The sequence below is a fragment of the Merops nubicus genome, unplaced genomic scaffold (assembly GCF_000691845.1).
Source record: "Merops nubicus isolate BGI_N331 unplaced genomic scaffold, ASM69184v1 scaffold10350, whole genome shotgun sequence".
Lineage (NCBI taxonomy): Eukaryota > Metazoa > Chordata > Aves > Coraciiformes > Meropidae > Merops > Merops nubicus.
In genome coordinates, this window is record NW_008583550.1 from 4,840 (window position 1) to 25,534 (window position 20,695).

At 46.7% G+C, this 20,695-nt stretch overlaps 1 protein-coding gene across 1 annotated transcript in view; it reads right to left on the reverse strand.

The window, feature by feature from the left end:
• Positions 1 to 20,695, reverse strand: part of NECAB2 (N-terminal EF-hand calcium binding protein 2) — a gene marked incomplete at its 5' end in the record, with an annotated part of 67,728 nt that overhangs the window by 4,749 nt on the left and 42,284 nt on the right. Inside the window, 3 exons of the mRNA XM_008941193.1 lie at positions 1 to 28; positions 12,703 to 12,800; positions 14,889 to 14,914. The exon at positions 1 to 28 is cut by the window's left edge and continues 118 nt beyond it. Of these exons, the coding sequence (XP_008939441.1) occupies positions 1 to 28; positions 12,703 to 12,800; positions 14,889 to 14,914 (152 nt within the window). The remainder of the gene's footprint in view (positions 29 to 12,702; positions 12,801 to 14,888; positions 14,915 to 20,695) is intronic.

Consider the following 20,695-nt stretch of genomic DNA (forward strand, 5'->3'; position numbering starts at 1 on the left):
GGTCCACGTTGCTGCCGCTCTCGTACACCTGCCAAGGTGGACAGCAAGTGTGGTGAGACCCAGTATTGACCACCCAGTGCTGGCGGGCACCCCAGCATCTGTCCAGCATCCCCCCCGTGAGCTGGTCCCCTCCATGTCCCTGGCCATAAGTGCCACAGGAGGAAGGAGCACACGCTGTCCCACTCCATGGGAAGCATCCAGAATCCATGGGTCGCTCAGCATCCATGGGTCACCCAGCACATAGCTCCTCCAGCAGCCATGGGTCATCCAGCACACAACCCCCTCCATCACCCATCCGCCTTGGGACAGACTTATAGAGGCTGTGACAGGAGGGAATGTGGGCAGTGACCATCAGCATAGAGGTGCTTGCCCAAAGCCCATAGTTGGTCTCTTCACCATGATCTTAAACTACTTTACTATTGCCTTGCAAGGTTAGAGCTAGCAGGTGCAGCTCTGAAAAGCGGCCCCAGGTCCCTGCTCTGAGAGCTTCAGCTTGTTATTTAGTGCCTTGGTTCCCAAGGGTATGGCCAACACAGTAAAAGTGGTTTCGGATGATAATGTGGGTCTCACCACAAAGCTGCAAGAAGCCTTCAGGCCAACAGCAGAAAGCTCTGGCAGTGCCCACCCAGTCCCCCTCCCGTCCTGTGCTGCAAGGCAAGAGCCTCAGCATATTTTGGCATTAGGGTATTTTTTTTCTGAAGGGGGAGCAAAGGAAAGCTCTGGCCATTTGGGGCCAGAGGCAGGATGGAGACTGCCCTGGGAGCAGGACTGCCTGCTGCAGTGGAGGAGGACAAGCTCTTCAAGCAACAGAAGCTCCCACAGTAATCAAACCCCTCCCAAGACAGTAAATATTTAATAAAATGTTTTAATAGCACAACTGATCTGCTTAAAGCCTGGAAGGCTCCTTCCCCAGCACAGCCTTGCATGGCATGGACCTGCTCCTCCACCTCCTGCCAGCCACCAGCAGAGGCAGAACTGGCACGACCAGACCAACACTGGCACAACCAGACCAACATTGGTCCAACACCACTCCAACCAGTCCAGCATGACCCCAACTGGTCTGACCTCTGACCAAGACCAGCCCAGACAGGCCACTGGCCACACCAGGTCTGACTGAACACAGCATCAGAGCTAAAAAAGCTTGCAAAGAAAATGGGCTCCTCCAAACCCAAACTCAGTAGCATCACTTTTTCCCCAGACTCTTTTCAACCCCTCATTGCCTGCTGGGACAGCACGTGGCCCAGGCAAATCCCTGCTGGGCAGCTTGGCTCTGCATCCCAGCACCTCCTGGCACGGGACTCCTCCAGGACTCCTCGAAACTGGGATGGATGCTCCCAGCAACCTGTGTGCCACCAGCAATGACCCACAGCTTAGGGTTGAGACCAGAGTGGTCCCAGCACCACCAGTATCTGAGCACACAGCAGGCGCAATATGAATACCTCAAGCTCCCCAAAGCAAATTATTCTCGTTTTATGGTGGAGCGATTAACAAGGGTTATTTCCATGGCAACTGGAGCATCTCCACAAGAACCCAGAGGGCCTTTATCTCCAATTTTAAATCATAAAAGGAGAACGAGCTGAAGAAAAACACTTTAGGGGAAACTGGTCGCAGAGCTGATTTCTCCCCCTTGATTTGGTAGAGGAGGATGAGTTTCTTGATGGCTTCTTGAGCATCCAATTAGCACAGTGGTTAATGCCACCGGTCAAATGGAGATGGGACCAGCTCAGGGCACTCCGAGGCTGCAGCAGATCTGCATGAAGACCAAGCACTGGGATGCTCCTCGGGTTTGGGGGATGCACTTGACAGCGCACATGGGACCCTGCCACCTTTTGAGGTTTTCTCCAATCAGGACCATGCTCCCTTCCACAGGTCCAGTGCTCCTCAGCACACTCCATCAGCATCACCATTATCCAATAGCTGGGTCAGAATGGGCAAAGCTGTTTGGCATCAGGGTGGGATACAGGGAGATGTGTCAGAAGACCAGGCAGGAAACAGGGGGAATATCCTTGGCCAATTTCTTCCCTGAAAGGATTTTCCAGGCCTGGCCCAGGCTGCCCAGGGCAGTAGTGGAGTCCCCATCCCTGGAGGGGTGAGGAACAGGCAGTCTGGGACCACAGATGTGGCAGCTGGTGGAGTACTGCACCAGACCCCCTCCATGAGAAGCACGGCACCATCATGAGACAAACAGCAACAGAGCCAAACATTTGGTGAGGATTTGGATTGCGGAAAAAAAAAGTTGAAAGCAGTCACAAATATTTGTGGATAGCTGGACCATCTCTGGTCTCCCTAGAAAAACACTCACAATGTGCAGTACACACCCTACGAACATGTGTGCGTGTGCTCTGTCCAGCCACCACATTATTTATATGCACCCTGACATACCTGGCACATCTGAGCACGTCTGTATGGGCAGTGCATTAAATTCACTGGCAAAGTACCCCGCCCTTCATCTTCCTCTGCCAGCATGCTTTGGAAAGAGCCCCACATGGGGCCAAATGCACCCCTGCACCCTGGCAATTCTTTTATCATTTCATACATCTTCCACTAGCCACACTGTGCCTAAGGACGGTGTATTAAATCGATAAATCTCCTTGGCAAAGAGATATCATTGCATTTGGTATCTGAAACGATCTCTTCTACAGTTCCCACCCCTCCGGGGTGATATGTCCCTCCTCCTGGATTTAACAGAGACATGCCCAGGACCTGCTGCTGCTGAACAGGGAGCTGTGCACACTCCTTCAGGGGGCTGACTGGATTATTCTTTTAATTAACAGCATAGGTTTTCTGGGCTGTGACTTGCCCTGCTGAGCAGAGGGGCTGGATGGAAGCGTGGGGCTGGCCAGAGCCACACATTTTCCCTTCCAGAGCTGTGAAGGGTGCCTCACTGCCTTTCCATTTCAACCCATACACCAAACAAATGGGGTAATGTGCTGCTATCTATCTCTGCTTCCCTGCTGTCCTCCAAGAGTATAGCTTGGCTCCTGCAAATTAATTAAAATGGTCAAATGTTGGGATTTTATTACCTAACTACAGCCTACAGTCTTGGCCTGGCTTTAGGAAAAATCACAGAGGTGATTCCCATGTTAATTTAAATCAGCTTAACTCCCTACATTGAGGATGGATGGATGGATGGATGGATGGATGGATGGATGGATGGAACAAAGCTACTCCAGCCAGTGCAGAGAATATTGGGGTGTCTGTGAAGATCTGATTCTTTTTGGCAGGCTATTAAGTCTAATAGCTCTGAAATTAAACCAACATTGTTTTGGGATTTTTTACCCTCATTTAACTAACTTTGACCATTTGCCAACCCAGCTGTGGCATTTGGTCTCAGGAGCCAGGTCTGAAATGCATGTGCTCAGAGGCTTTTCTGGACTCAGAAATCCCTCAGGCTCTCCTCTAGCAAGTGTCTTATTTGGCATTGCAAAAACAAGTCATTAAGAAGACCAGCTCCAAAGGAATCCTTCCCATCATCTTATTAAAACATTTGTCAGTCTGTCCTAGGGAGATTTAATGAGGTTTACTCTCATTAATTCCACCCTGAAGAGTTATTTCCTCCTTGCTTTGCTTGAGAAGTTAAAATATTTATGGAGATAATAAAATAATTGCTGCTTAGTGAAGCCACTTGGTGCCAGAAGCTCTTGGAGGGGCACATCTCCAAGCTTGGTCTTTCCACCCAGCTAGTACATTAGTTCAAGGCTAGAAAGCTTTTGGCATCACGGATACTACCCTGCTGCAGAGGGTTTAGCTGGCAAGCCTTGGTTGAGGAAAGAGTATGTTGGCCACAAAGGAGGCAGAGAAGGGTGAAAAAATCTCTTAACTTATGCCCTGCGATAGGACACGGGGCAATGGACACAAACTGGAGCACAGGAAGTTCCACCTCAACATGAGGAAGAACTTCTTTACTGTAAGGGTTCCAGAGCACTGGAACAGGCTCCCCAGGGAGGTTGTGGAGTCTCCTGCCTTGGAGACTTTTAAGACCCGTCCGGATGCGTTCCTGTGTGACTTGCCCTAGGCTAGATAGTCCTGCTCTGGCAGGGGGGTTGGACTTGATGTTCTCTGGAGGTCTCTTCCAACCCCTAACATTCTGTGATTCTGTAAAAGGCATCTCTCCCTTTGCTACATCCCCAGCTGCCTGGCCTTGATGTCTGCTGCTGCAAATAGATGAGTGCAGCGAGGAGCAGCCATAAAAGCCTCATTGAAAGGATGGCCTTGAGATTTCTGCAGGGGCTGGCTCTCAGGAGAGCCTTGGAAAGTGTCACTGTTTGACAAACCGAGGCATGAGCACAAGACATTGAAAAATGGGAGAAGGAAGGAGTAGGAAAAGGACAACTTGCTTCAGGCACAGGTATCTGGGGAAAGTGCTGGATCCCCTGGTCAGTCCGTTGAGGTCCGAGCCCCAGACCCCACCCCTCTCTTCACATCAGAGGCTTTTGCTCTGCCAGCAATGCCCCTTCCCATGCACAGTGGGTGCACACATGGGGGCACAGGCTGCTCAAACCCCACCATGGTTCTGCCAGCTTTCCATTTTCATATCCATCTGCCCAAAATCTGTCAAAGATTAATGAAAACACCCCTGGGATGTGTTACGTGTGCAAATCACAGCAGGGGGTTTGGTGTCCTTGAGTGCTTGGACTTGTCAACACCAGCACCAAGATCCCTCACCAGACATTGCAAACCAATGCTTAAAACTGGGCTCAGATGGCCATGGTCCTGTGGGTAGCAAATGGCTGGAAAAGGAGATTTTTGATGATGTTGAGCATCTCAAAGCTTCATTGCTGGCATTTTTAAAGGTCACTAGTTAGCTCGTTAAGACTACAGGATGTAAAATATAAATGATGCTGTGCCACCCATGGACTTGGAGACACCCCTCTGACCCCCCCGCACCCTCCCTTTGCCTTGCAGCACTGCAGCCTGATCAAAGAGGCTTCCCAGAGCTGGTTTGCAAAGAGATTGGCCAAACTGGTTGACATTTACCAAGCCTGGAGACATTGGTGGCTGCTCCAATATTTATTAACTCAAACCACAGCCAAAGCACACCCATGGAGTGATGGCACCCAACCAAGGAGGCTTCTCAAATGGAAACCAAAACTCACACTTTTCCTACAGTGGAAAAAAAACAAACCCAACCCAACAACAAACCCACTGCCATGCCATGAAAGACCCCTGTCAGACCTCATCCTGAGATGACAGAGAAGTTATCTGCCACCCACTTGCCCCTTTAAAACTGACGCATGTGTTGCACTGTAGCCTCCGAGTGGCTGATTTAAATTCCTTGCTCATAATTGCCTGTTTTCTCCCAAGAGATATTCTCTTATAATTAGAATAACACTCAGACCTGCCTATCGCTCCTTTCCCTCTCCTCAACTCTTAAACCGCTTCAAAAGCAGAGATCCAAAACTGATTGCCTGGCACATAATCAGTAGAAGAAACCTGAAGAGAACAGACACTTAAATAGTTGATAAATGAAAGAATTAACATATGAAAGACCCTCAGCCTTCCTGAAAGAGCTCTAAAAATCCCAAATGAGACACCTGTTCAAACAAAAAAAAAACCAAAACCCAAACCAGATGATGGCATTACATGAGTTTTAAAAGTCTTTCGGTATAAAATCCTCCTTTTAAAAATCTCAGCGTTGGACCCTTCTCAGCTCATGGTTGCCTCGTCTGGTCCTGGTGGTCTCCTCCTGCCATAGACCCTTTTCAAGTAATTTATCCCAGGGCTTCTCATTATTACAAGATCACCTATGGATCAAGAGGCATCTGGCACTTTTGCACCCTGGCCACTTGCCTGGCACGCAAAGAACAGACTTGGAAAGGAAGCGTGGCCTCCTACTTCGGAACACCCTGGCTATAATTAACCTTTCCCTTCACACAAGTTCTTAATTAGCTGTATTTAGTTTACAAGACAGTAAATTAATACATATTTTATTTCAGTTTTCTGAGGAAACTGCAGATTTTGTTTTCCAAAAAGGACCTACTCAAAAGACCCTGCAGATGTAACGACGTGGGATGGTCAAGCTGCTGAAGGCTCAGCCTGGTTGTGCCAGCTGGTTACTCATTGCCTTGGTCCCTGCCTTTCCTTTTGGTGGCTCCTTCAAAGCTGCTCTTAGGCTATCTGGCAAGACCACAGCACTTGCATCTGGTGGATTTATTCCCTTCACCTTTAGCTAATCCCAGGAGCAAGAGCCTTAAAATGGGAGGCATGAAAACTACATCCTACAGAAGGTCCATGAGAGCTGGGGCCAGGGCAGCACAAGCAGGACTTCCAGAGAAGATGCTCTTTCTCCTCAGAGTGAGAGAAGGGGCATGAATTTTGCAGTGACAGACAAGCAGAAGAGCACTGAATAAACATCTCCATCTAAAAATAAGTTCCAAGAGAGTCTGTCTTAGGATTCACGTCCCAGCCAGCCCCGCTGTGCTCCCCAGCAGTCTGGCAGCCTGGCTGGATCTCATGCACAGCCCTGTGGGGATGGCAGGGAAATCACTCTGGATGGCATCACATGAAAAATCACCTTTCTGGTCTGGAGTCTGAACAGAAACACTGGGGAAAATTCAGTTTTTGCAGAACTGGACGAACGCTTTTTGCTTTAATTTGCAGTGCAGTATTTTTACACGAATTTCAGAGAAGACTTGCAGAAATACTTTCTGAGAAGCTAACAAATATGCCTTCTTTCCTTTTAGGTTATTCTTGAACTATGAAGGTCTATAACTTTTCCAGAAATACATACTTTTTTTTTTTTTTTTTGCTATAGAAATGGATACTGAAATAGTTCAGAAATAGATCATTCAAAACAAATGGAAAGATGACTCAGCCTTTAGCAGTGCTCCATCCCATCACCACCCCTTTCTTTTTTCAGCCAAATCATTCACCATGAATACATCTTTAACTGCATTATGAGAGCGTTACAAAGCTGTTGTTTCATCAGAAAATTGCCCATCCAAGAAAGGGGAAAAAAACCCCATCTAATAATCCCTAAAACAACTCATTCCCTGTCAGGGCAGGTCTCTGTGCTGCAAAGGTGAGGGCAGACAATGCTCTGAGACCCCAAAAAAGGCAAACTGGCCATTGGAGCACAACCCTGGCCCCTAAGGAGGGACCAAATGCTTCCAGGGAGGAAGATGATGGCAAGGTGTGCAGGATCTCCCAGGGCTCAGCCAGGTGCAAAGTACCAGGAAAGAACCTGTTCCCGTGTTCAGCAGCAAGGAAAAGCCAGAGCAGGGTTTCTCTGAAGGAGACCCTGATGTGCAGGGGAGTATGAATTCACCCAGGAGAGAAGATGAAGCCACAGATGCGCTGTAGTGCCCCATGGACTTCAAACCCAGACCAGGAGACCTCAGCTGATGCTCAGGTAACCACCACAGTGAGCTGAGCTGGGGCCAGATCATGATGCTTATGGGAAGCCCTGAGCAGCTCACACTGTTTGGGCTGAGTGCTACCCAGAGATGCTACCACCGAGCTGTTGTTCCTCCCTTGCCATGGGCCAGCCTCCTGCCCCAGCAACACACCATGCCAGGAGCCTCAGAAGACCTTGCTATGAACACTGAGTTTGCTCAGCAGAGCAGGAGAAAATCTGCTTGTGTAAAACGAAAGGATGAGATAAAGGATTAGCTGGAGGGTAGGAGGAAAAGATTATTTCTACTGACTATTTTATCTCAAAGTGTCATCATTCAGAAAAGAGCAATATCGTATTTGGCAAGCTTAATTTTGGCAGGTAAGAATGCAAATGAGAGCACTCTGTATTGCTGTTCTGGATTGTGCTATATAACAAAAAAAACTCCATCCATCATTTTTAGCATCCAAGACTGGTGGCAGATGGTGCCTGCTCTGGAGCTGTGACTGAGCTGCTCCAACAAGCGCTCCTTTGCAGCATGCTGCTGGTGGCTGAAGGCTGGGTGAGACCCATGGCCATGCCAGCACCAGCAGTGAGGAGAAGAGGTCTGCTGCAGCAGCTCCCACTGAGCCCTGGGAACCCAGCATCTCCTGTTTGCTGCGAGGACACGTCGTAAGGCAGAGACAAGAAGGGTGAATTGCAGCAGGAGCAACTGAACTCACAAATAACATAGGCAAACACATTCACCTCTGAGCTCACTCGAGCTGCTGGAGCATCAGCAGCTGGTATTGAAGGTCAGTCCACTCAGTTTGCTCTTTATGATTTACATATTCTTTCATCCAAATAATGATTCTCAGCTGAAAATGTGTTTGCAGCTGGTTTGGGTATGGTGCCTGTCCATGAGATGTGGTATTTGGCACCAACAAGAAGGCTCTCAGAGGGTGTGTAATGTGCCACCACTTGGTCATATTTCTACTCCAGGTCCATTAAATGAGGTAAGGATGATTTTGGCAAGTGATTGACCAGCAGTGGAGCTGACAGAAAGCAAGCAAGGAGTAAAACAGCATCTTTCACATCTTCTTTTACGTGGCTCCAGGACTGAAGGTGATGCTGAACATCAAGAAGAGGGTGGTCCAGGGCAACCCACAGGTCTTCAGGTCTCCTCTGTAAATGCTCCTCCTGCTGCCCCTCACTCTTCCCTGAAGCCAGGCTCCAAATCTCCCCAAACTTGTCAACACCCCTCTCCCTTGCTCTGCTCATCCTGCTCCAAGCCCTCACCAAAGCAGAGTAGTCCAGCCTTTCCCAGCACCATGCTCACGAGCTCCAGACAACAGCTCCCTTTCATTCCAGTACATGGATGGGGGGCTGTAGCAATCTCAGCTCAAATTTTTTGGCAATTTTGCTTTCCAAGAACCCCCCTTCCAAGTGGGAGAGGGTAAACACCTAGAACAGTCACCAGCACCCATCTGGTGCCCAGCAGAAGCATCTCCAGGAAGGAACAATTTGACCTTAATCCTCAGATGCTTTGCCCTTGAGGGATTTCCTCACTCAGCATTTTTGGGGCTTATTTGCAGCTTGCTTTTAAAGTTTGCCTGACTGCTAAAGGTCATCCTCATGTTCCCATGTTCAGTGCTGCAAAATGCTCATCTGGCAAAAGCAGGGAGCAGGACCAACCCCAGTGCAGATGCTGTACCTGGCAGGAATGAGGCTAATTGAGCCTCTTGCCTTCAAAAAAAACACAAAGTATGCCTTTTTTTTTTTACCAGATAAAGCATATTTCATGGTGTGTTTGGGTGAGAAGGTTGCTCAGCACCACCCCAGCACTGTCCCTGTGGCTCCCCAGGGACTGTCCCCTGCTCCACCGTCCCTGGCACACCTCGAGGCTGGCAGGGATAGTGGAGGCATCAACTGGGCACCATCCCACAGCTGGCAGCCCAAAGCAGGGGGGTCAGCAATGGGACTGAATGGGAGGGGCAGCACCCACTGGACCCCACACACCCTTCAACACCACAGTCTACGTCCTTCCCGATCATGCTGGGTTTGGTATCTGCTGACAGCACTCTAAAACAGTACATGAGAATTACAGAGGAACATCTCCTGCCGTCAGCTCGGTTTGGATCCTGAAAGTTCATTTCCTTTCTCTCCACTTTACCTTTGCCTTTCCCAGCCTCATTGGCAGTCTGCTCAACACGGCACAGACATCACCGTATTGGAAAATGATTACAATGACAGATTTTGTTTTGCTGTATGAGACTTCCCACCACTGAATCTAATTACCGCTGATACTTTATGAGCTACTCCAGCATGAGATAATTGCTGCTTCCTCTTTTTATGAGCAAGAAATAATCAGTTGTCTTTTACGGTGAGAAATACAAACAGCAATTAAATAGCATGGCTCTCCAGCCCCTCTCATCAGCAGGCACCTCGTGCCAGAAAGCCACCACAGGAGGAGGTTAGGTTTCATTTATCCTTTGCACCGATAGCAAAGGGGAGAGGGAGGGAATAAAAACACTCTCAAATGATCAATAGTTTTCTCCAGCTGATGAAATGCTTGTTTTAATATGGAGAAGCAGTTTGTTCGTAAGTCACAGTGCTCAGCATCAGCACCAAGCCTTTTGCAGGATCCGGTCTTGGAGAAAAGCTGCAGAGACAACAGGCTTGAGCATCGGGGGCACAAAACCACACTGGGCTCCTAGCAAAACCTGCTGCTTCGGCAGTCTTTTCCCTGAGCTAGTGTTTCTAAAAATATAAATATATCTCTGCCTCTCCTAAAAATCCTGGCATCAGCATGGGTCTTAGTTACGGCATCGCACGTGGAGGACACGGAGCAGAAGGAGACCTTTGGGGGGGGGGCCCATCTGACAAGGGGGAGTTCACACCAACTTCTGCAGTCCTGGGATGGATCTTCTCCCTGGGGCTGACGCCTTGTCCTGCAGGTGTGGTCCCACCCCTGAGATGTCCCCCTGGCTCGGGTGGCCTGTGGGAACACACATCTGCTGGAAACTGGTGAGAAGACCTCAGCAAGATAAGTTTATCCATCTGTATTGTAAGAAGCTGCCTTCTGACACACTGTGTTGGCAATCCTAACACTAAAACCAGAAAGTCTAATAAGCAAATACTTTAAATTATTTTTAGGGCAACATGCAGTGAAAAAAATCCCACATCTCAAAAAAAAAAAAAAGCACTGATGGTTTGCACTCAAGAAAATCTTCTGATGCTGCCTGGAAGTCTGTCCTGTCTGAACACTGGAGATGAGTTTTTCTCCCACCTACAACAGCTTATTTTCAGGTTTTTGAGGTTTGTTTTTTTTTTTTTTTTCTTTTTCCCTTTAGTTCTTTGCTCGAACAAAGTGCCTGTGTTTGAATAATTCATTGATGAGGTTTGTTCCTGTTTTGTTCACAAAATTGCAGCAGGGAGTGATGTTTTTCACTAAGTCCTTCTTTGCCAGCTCCTCTCTGTGAAGGAGTCTTGCTCCACTTCCTTTCTTGCCAATTCTGCCAGGCACACACCCCAGGGGCTGATGATGGGATGCTGGGGTGGCACTTCCTCATCTGGCTTTAGCCACCTAGAAGGGAACCGTCTCCATTTTTGATGAAGAGTCTTTCAGTGTCACAGGAGAATGATGCCTCCTCCAGCACTCCAGATTCCCTCCAGAAGATCTTGATGGAGGTGACCTGCTCAGGTTTAGGCAAATAACCTTTACCTGTTGCAATTGAGGCAGGTGAATCCTGCCACAAGTTGCTCAATCAATGAAGGAGAAAGATGCTTTTCTTATGCAGGCAGGGGTTTTGGATTATGAATAACCATCCTGCTTCTGCAGCAGATTTCATATGCCAGGTAATACCCACATGCTTAGATGCCTGATCTATAAACAAGGAATAAATCACCGTCCTCTTGAAAAATACTGGAAGGAATTAGTCACGTGTTAACCTCACATCCAAAAAGCAATGGTGGAAGGCACCACAAATAGCAAGCTGGAGTGAACTGCTGAGATATCTATTAGCATGTTAATATGTTTTTAAAATACATAGTGACTGCCAGAAAATTTCCTAATGTTGAATAAAAATGAGGCACGAACAGAACCAGCAACTTCATGAGAAAAAAATGAGCTATTACTGTTGTCCTGACTTTTTTTACTCTCTCATAATGTAGATAAAAAATTCACAACCACTTCAGACAGATCAGTGCTGGGCCAAGGACTTTTGCTTTTAATTTATTATGGCAACATGTGAAATATGTGGCTTTACATCCCATGCTGCCCTCCTTACAAATGTTAAAAAGGATGGATTTCAACCAAGTAAGGAAATCAGGTCCTTTACTCAGCAGCTAGCAGGGAGGGTAATTTGCTGGTTCCCATTCTGACTCCTAAAACTTATCATTACCACATCTTCAATGTGGAATAATCTGAGTTTCTCCTTTAGCTTCAAAGATAAACAGAAGGGAGATTTCAATTTGGATTTTGGAAGTTCTTACAGGTGCTTGGAAAAAGCAAAGCCTCTCTCCTTGCTTGGTCCTCAGTGCTCACCAATGAAAAGGAAAACTGCTTTTTGCTCATTGTAGTACAAAAGAATGATGCAAATATGTTTGACGGTAGAAATGGGAGAAGGATTCTTGATAATAAAGATCATCAATCCAGCCCAGTTACCTTATTAAGTAGTATAGAAAACGGTTTCAAAGGAACAAGAGCTCTATAAACACTCTTCTCCACCTGGCAGGACACCAGATGAATGGTCTCAGTGGGGATGTTTATCTGGTACATCAGCTCAGATTTTCTAGGTATTCATAAATAAACTTCAGTATGCTTCTTGATCAGTGCCACTGTTTAGCAGTCCATTATTAAGGGTAGCATTAAGGCACACGGTGGATTTTTTGAGGACATTAAATCTTGGGTTTGGTGCTTGCAGGAATCCCCTGTAATACTTCAAACACAGAGCCCTCTAGTTTCTAGCACAGCAGCTGCAAACACAAGTGACCATCTCTTTTGCTGACCACTTGTCCCAGTAGCAAGGATGTTATCGTTAATGATCCCTCCCCTGGTCTTAAATCATATACAAGGGACTCAAGGTGGCCAACCACTGGAGGAATGAAAAGTTCCACAGTGCTGGAACTCAGAATGCCTTCCAGCATGGAAGATGGATGTAATGGCAGTTCTGTAATATGAAGTTTCCAACAGCGCTCCCAACGATGCTAGCAAGAACTCGTGTATTCAAAATCCCACCCAAGAGACCCAGGGGCCATGTTGTCTAAAGACATCTGGAGCACCTTCATGCTTCAGATGAAGCTCTTCAGGTGTAAGTGCTCTGTTAAGGTAAAATTTGCCCCTTTTGTGCCGAGCCTGTGGAGCACAGGGTGCAGTAAGGAGGACTCACCCGTTTGGTGTAGTCCATCGCCTTCAGGATGGAGAGGTTCAGCGTCTCCAGCGAGGCCAAGACATCTTCGTAGTCTCCCATATGGTCAGCAAAATAGTCTGGGAAAACCAAGAGGGACATAATGGGAACTGCTGGTGTAGCTTAATGCTTCAGGGTTACAGGACACAGCAAGGTCTATTTATCGGTGGAAATCAAAAATGTGAGAGGGTGATTTCAGGTATATTTTAATATTCTATATCCTGAGCCAAAACCAGAATTTGCCCTGCGGCCATGGGAAGTGGAGCAATTCCCATGAAGTCTGGGACCACTGTGAAAAAGAGATGCAAGGCACAGCAGCTCCCACTGAAAATAACTTAGCAGGTGCTTTATTTCCATGCCCACTTCTGCATTTGACCATAGCTTTGTTCTCTCTTTCCTATTACCAACATGGAGGGAGAAGACCCAAAGGAAATCCCCTTTCCATCCCTTTGACAGGCTTTACCACTTGAAGCATCCAAAAATTGGCCAGGTTCACCCTAATTTACACAAGCTGAGACTGGCCTTACATCTTTCCTTACATTCCCATCAGAATTGCACCTCAGCCCACAACCACAGGTTGCACAGGCTTCTGAGAGCAAAATATGCTTCAAAAGGAAGAGAAGGGACCTGCAAGCTGGGCCCAAAAGCACGTGTTCTGCATGGAGAGGGAGTCCACACTTTCCCCATGCCATCCTCATCCCTCCTATAGGAGGGGTGACCCACACCAGGCTGCACCACACCTTTGGCTCAGCTAGAAGTGCTTATGGCTATTTACAGCCCCACATATCCAAGGGGAAGAAGATTTTGGCAGAAACCAGAATGTCACGGCATGATTGACAGCAGCTCTTTGCTGTTCCATGATAAAGCAAACAGCTCATCTCACTGCAGTGTGTTTATTTGTGTCATTCCTATTGCTTTACTTAGGAAAAAAAAACTGAGCAGACCTTAAAGGTAAAGAATTTTTGTCAGTTCTGAACTAAAAATCTGGACCTGTACATCTCAGGAGACATGTGTAGGCAGAGCACAGCCCTCAAGACTGACCAAGGAGCAAATTGGAGGACAACAACATTGGCGTAACCAAAATATTCAGTTCTACTCTTTTAGCCTTTTTTATTGACCTGAACATCTGAGATCAGCTCTTCCTATCCTGCATAGCTCTTGCTCATGGCTCCTACATGGGGAGGGCAGTGGGATCAATGCTCAGGAGATGAGCATCACTGTGACCTGGGGCAGGTGTGGGGGGAAGTGGGTGCTCCCCACCCACCTTTCCCCAGCAAAGCCATCACCCACCACTTTGGTAACCTGCAACAGGTCACTGTGCATCTCCTGTTTGCCAGGTACACCTCAGCTCTCTGGGCAGCTTGACTGCTGCATGCAACGTCTGGGTTCCATGTAAACAGAAAGGTGCCAGCTACAATTTGGTAGCTGTACATACTACCAAAATGTACTCGCTATTTTCTAGGCATGTTTAATGCTACCAGCTATGGCTGAGAGCTCCTCTGAGGGTGAGGAGCTATGTTGTGGCCCTCTGCAAGGCTACACACTTGTGTCTTCCCATCTCTTCCAAAAAAGCTGGGGAAACATTTCTCAATACCAAGTGTCCATGGAGAAATACACCCAAATGAGCAGCAGGAGCCCTGTGCACAAGTAACCTCCTGTTGAGACAAAACCCTTGAGAAATTCCAGCAGGAAATAGCCCCTTTCTGGCCAAGGTGTGGGACAAAACGTTATCAGAGCTTTTCTTTTCAGCCTGGTATTTCTAACAAGTGGTGGGAGGTGCAGCAGGGAGGTGTGTGCCTCAGGCAGCCTGCTGGGAAACAGAGGTTTGCCTAAGGAGAAATGTGTTATGGATATTGCAGAGGGATGCTGGTTTATTGAACTTCAGAGCAGAGCTGGAGGCCATGGCTCTCCCAGAAATTAAACTGGGGCTTATTACTGAATGGGAGCCAGGTGCTGGCTCAGCTCTGACCCGTTTTGTGTCACAAGAAGCTGAAGAAAAGTTTTGCCCGTTTTCCTGTGGAATAAGAGGTGAAGCAGCAGAAGTGCTGAGAATCTCCAAGTCTGTGGCCGCTTCGGCACCATCAGCTTTGTAACAAGTTCCATGCATCCTACCAAAGCACACGTGCACACAGCAACCACTTTTGCCCCAAGCCAGGGCATGCACTCACCACACAGCTCCTTGGTGTCCACGTTGCTGGACGAGGGGGAGGATGAGGCAAAGGAGGAAGCAAGAAAAAAAAGAGAAAGAAGGTTTTAACACAAATGACAGACAAAGGACACAGTTAGCATTTCTTTAGGCTTAATCCCAGACACCCATCTGCAATGTGTCACCTGTCCCCTCAGCATCCCCAGCCTCAGATGGGGACAGCCTAAGGAGAAGGTGACGGCTGGTGCCACTTGGGGCATCCACACGCCTCTGCATCCTCAGTCTCTGCCCCGCTGGGATGGGCTCACACGTTATTTTGGGTATCCCAAGGGAGGAATGGGGCCTTGTGCATCCCTCCCCCTCGAGGGTGGACCTGTTCCTGTTGAGGACCTGGCACACCTGGCACAGCAACTCCTCTGCTCTCCCCCCAAACATCCACCCCGGCAAGGCCCCGGTGAGACACCTGGTGTGACACAGGAGTCCATTCATTCCTCTTTGCTCAGAATAAAACTTCGGAAAATTATCTTCTCTGAATGGATCAGTTCTCCCAGTTCTGCCCTGGTGAAGTCTCCACAGGGCTGTGCAGCATTCCCACCTGGGACTCGACTCCCTCCAGGCAAAACTGCACAATTACTTCTTAACACATAAACATTTAGTTTATATAACGATGTCTCAACAGACAGCCTGTTTGGGAAAGAAGGGTTGCCAATAATCTCTTTGTGCCACACATCCCCACATAACTATTAGTGTCATTCAAGCACTGGAATGATTTCTTAATAGAATTATATTTTATCAATCCATTTATGCCCTGGAAAGCTATTTCTTTAACTAAACTCATTGTTTCTCTGTCTGACCTGTCAACATAAGCAGATTAGAGAAAGAGATGTTTTCAATACTGCTTTCATTAGCTGCATCCTCCTGCAGCCCTACCCTGGATCCCCAAATCCTCCTGGCCTGTGCCCTGACCAGCAGGTCTGCTCCCAGCCCGCAGGACCTGGGCTCTTCCCTCCCTTTCACTCTCTGCTGGCCCTCTCTCGGGATACCCTTCTGAAGGGATGATGCACAATGGGAAAGAGTCAATTTGGGATTGCTCTTCACTGCCAAAGCCATGTTTGAACCCTATCATCGAGGTCTGATGACAAAAAGCACAATGCCTTTGCAGCAAGTTGAATTGCCTAAGACAATCTCGTCTCTGCTGAAATCTTTTGCTGGCTCAACCCAAACCATTCTACTATTCCATGATTTCATCCCCAGGCATGTTAACAGCGTGCAAAACTGAAACAGAAACATGCGTGCTGGTGATGTCTGAGAAGGAAATTCCCCAAATTCACAGTGCCACCCTTGTCCAGGTTCTCCCCAAAAGCAGAGCTCTAGGTGGTGGCCCTGGAGACTCTCTCACCCACCACTCCTGAGCTGTAGGACCTGCTGGATGCTGGAGGAGAACACAAACATCTTGATCCTGTGAGGTGTCAGCTGCCAGACAGGTGCCACCCAACCTGTCTCACCCTGTAAAAACGTTACCAAATCACACACCCTTTAGGATAACTGGTGTCTGTCACGGTATAAAAAAAGTCATCTCTCATCTTTGAGACCTTCGTGGTGCAGGATACATGGTGTGGCAGCTGCTGGCAGCAAAGATGCTGGCACGTAGCCCCAGCTAAAATTCTGGGTGGCACATGCACCCTTCTGCAAAATGAGCTTTCCCACTACTTGATCTGAATTCCCCTGGACATTTATCACCGTTTTCAAATCCTGGAATTACTTCACTGAATCCTACAACCCCCCTCGAGGGATGCTGCCAGCTCAGTTTCTCTGACTTGAGGTTCTTATGCCCTAATCTACTGAACACACAGACTGGAAACTCTACCCAAAAGAGCAGACCCTTGACCCAAGAGTCCACAGCACTTGGGACCATGTGGTTGCTAACATGGAGCCTCTCAGCAATTCCCAGGGAGAGAAAATTCAGGTGAGGGAAGAAACCTAGAAGATGCATTTCCAAAACCAGCACAGCTCCACACCTTCCTAAGGATCATAGCTGGTCTTTCATTGAAGATCTCACCACCCTGGGAAGTCAACCAATACTCTCGGGCACATGCACAGGAGTCATTTTTACATCAGCATCACCCACAATGTGCTTAAATAATATTTTTGAGAATCCAATTAGTGTTTATAAACACCCACTGAATTGGTTATGGCTTTGCAGCTAGGGCATGTTCCTGGGAAAGAAAATCTGTTCTTGTATTCCACGTGGTTTTGCATCGTATAATTTATCTGCTGCTGCAAAAAATGGTCTTTTATTTCCTCATATCCTGCCATCATATTATTTAACTTAATTGTGCTTGAATGTTAACATGGATGAGAAGATGCTTTTAATTTTAAGCCATTGTACATTATCAATAAGCTAAATTAAAGAAATTACTAAAGTCATAAGCTGACTAAATAAAAAAATATGATAATGTTCAGATGAAAATCTATAAGGAGAAATCAATGGGTGCCTGAGCACGACCTATGGCATTTCCTGGGATGTTTCCATCCCACAGGACTGTGTCCATCAGGAACATCACTGACACGCAGCCACGTCCCCACTGCTGTTACAGGGGATTATTTCCTGATGTGGGCACTGCACAGCTGAACGTCCAACACAAGGGATGCTCAATACCCAGCTACACAATTTACCAGCTGCTCTGGCAGTTTGAAGCTTTAGTAACTAACCACCCCACGGATTATGCTAGTAAGATATTTTACGATTCGAATATTCAGGATCTGGGTTTCAAGGCTCATGAAACAGGAGCTCCTGTGGCAGCTCCTCACAAATACCCTCACCATCCGTAATCCTTCACGTTAGTGCTGCCCTTCAGAGGATATTTTTGTAGCAGTCACATATCACAAAGCCCTTCGCCATGAAAACATTTGGGTGAGCATTAGTTACCTTCTTTTTTTTTCAGCTGCCAAATAATCAACATTCCCATAAGCCACAATAAGCCAAAAAGAAAAATTGTAACAAGTTGTTCTTATTTTTTCAGAAAAAAAAAAAAAAATTAATCTTTCAGCTACCAGAACACTTGGCTGTGAATTAGCTTTTAATTTTAAGCATTCCTACATTAAAGGTATGACTAACTAAAACAGTTATTGAAGCCATAGCCCAACTAAACAGAACATAATAATGTTCAAGGGCAACTTTAAATGAAGAAATCATTAAAATACATCTGTGTTATACATTTTTTTCTGCATAGTAGAGCCCACACTTATTTAATCTCCTTCCAAAACAAAATTCTTTCTTTCAAAACAGAAAAAAACCCCAAGAAAATCCAAGTCTTTTTGCTTTCAGGCTTTTTCCCTGTTTTCCAACCAATGAAGCTGTAATGTGGAGCAGCACAACCTTGCATCCCCAACCTTGCTGGGTTTTAGATTACTTTCCAAAGCAAAGACATCCTTTCGAAATCCTCCATTTGCCACTTAGGACCTAATTTCTCCAACAGAAATATGATCCAAACATGACAGATCGACTTTTAACCTAGAGCATCTTCTGAAAAATCAGAGTCCAAGCCATAATCTAATCTGGCCACAAAAAGGACCATTTAGTGCTCACCACCCACCACCATTTAAATACACTGGCATGATTTGACCAGACAAACATATTGGCAATAGAGAAATAGTTTTCCCTTCTGATTCACATGTAAAGAAGAAGAAAAGTCCTCAAAGGGTAGTACTCCTCCCTCGTACATGGAGGTTTAAAGAGCAACAACCATGCTGTGAGAGCATCTCCTCAGTGGGCTTCGTTAAGGGAATTTGCCCAGAGAATAATTACTGCTGCACGACCAGCAAGAGGAAGAGGCTGCCCAGAGTATTTGCTGTGCCTCCTGTGTACTCCAAAGAAATACATTTCTCCCCCCACACCCCATCCAACGTTAAAATACAGTTTGATGAGTGCCTGAGCTAATGAGGATCCCTGGGAAGTCACATCTTTGCCTCGCCATGTCCCTGATTGCAGATTATCCAGCAGATGGTTGACTTTCTGCTGCTCTTTCTTCAGTCCAAAACACTTACAAGTGTTTTTTTCTTCTTCTTTCCTGAAACGCTGCCATCTTTGAGACTTTCTTGCAGAGAATGATGGGACGGCAACAGCAGGCAGAGAGCACGTTGTAGCAGGGTGGCCAACAGCCCAGGGACTATGAGCTCCAGCTGATGTCTGGAGTGGAGTGAAGCTCTCACATGTCACCTCCAAGTCAGAAGCCCCAGCTACACTGATTCAGATCAGCCCAACACTTTGTTTAAGCATGTCAGCATTTTCCAGCAGGTAAAAAAAAAAGGATGTTTCTGGAAATTTCCCACCATAATTATTTGTTTTAGCTCTTAATAAGCAAGCTCAGTGCAATGCAGCACTGGAAAGGGCGACATCCCTGGAGGTCTTCAGGACTCAGCATGGCAAAGCCAGGGCTGTGCTGGTCCAGTGCTGGTGATGGCCCTGTTACTAGGGACTGGAACGCTGCAGAGGTCCCTTCCAATCAAAACAGCTCTGAGACCACCATCCAGCATCACTCCTTTTCTTTCCTAAAGCAAAGCTGATAGCCTATGACTTGCTGTTGTTAATACGTTTCTCCAGGTTTCTCTCAATTATAGACAAGACAGGAAAAGTTATTTCAGAATGAAAAAGGTAACATGTAGGAGCAGAGTGTGAAATTCCCTTCTAGGGTTCCAGCCCAGCCAAGGTGTCCCAGGCTCTCCCAACGGGCAGCACAACCAAAACCATAATGGGATTTTGGAACTTGCAAATACATCAAAGTCACTTCTTTCAAAAGAAGTGTATTTCTCATGCAAATAGCTGCCTGATGTGCTGCTCAAATGGCACTCAACACCTGATCAGCTTCAGCTGAAGATAATAATCCTTTTTCTTGGGCAGATGAAAGGTTTGCATCAGCAGCCATACAGCTTAGTTGCTTCACCAGCACAGAAAATGGAGTTTCTTTCTGAAATCGTGTTCCACTTTTATTTCCATCTTCTATTGCCTGCTTTGGGTTTGCTATAAGGCTTCAAATGAGCATAGAAACAAATTATCCTCTAGTGTTAGACACCTGCAAAGCTCGTTTTCATTTAGGAAAGACTAAAAATCAACATGTGCAGCTGGAAAGTATTATTATATCTGATGATACGCCTTCTAGTCCCTGCAGCTACAGTGCTGTGTTATCTCAGCACCTCAGAAGTAGAAAACGTAACTCCAGATGCCTGCTAAGGGGCCACAGATGGTCACTCTTGATCATTAGTTTCTGAACACAAAGAAACATTTTTACACAAACCCCAGAGCGAAAGGAATTAATTCCAGGCAGATCAAGAGAAATACCAAATACTGGAGGCCAGCCAGGAGCTGAATAATTCTAAAGAACTAAGCAACTTGCCAAGACCTTCATCATAGTCTTCTGGAGAACTCTGCTAAATCCTTCCCAAGACCTACTCAAGCATCTCCTTCACCTCCCTGCTTGCTCTAAGGAAAAAAAAAAAAAAACAAACAACCCCCAAAAAAAACCACTCTTATGGTATGATGTAAAAAAGGGCTTCCAAGATCTGAGGTGCCACGTGCAAGGAAACAGCATAAACCACATGCCAAGGCTGTCTACAACCAGAAGGGCTTCCGGCCAGCTGCAGCTTCAAATGACCTATGCAGACAAATATTCATAACTTATGTCCGTTTGGGCTTGAATTTCTTTAACCACTGCAAGTCAGGGCTCTGGTGCCCATCTGGCTCTTACTTTAAAAGATGGTCTTTTTCTCCTGCTGTATGACCCTGCTTCCTGCACAAAACAAATTTGACATTTATTGTCGTGTGCTTCAGCA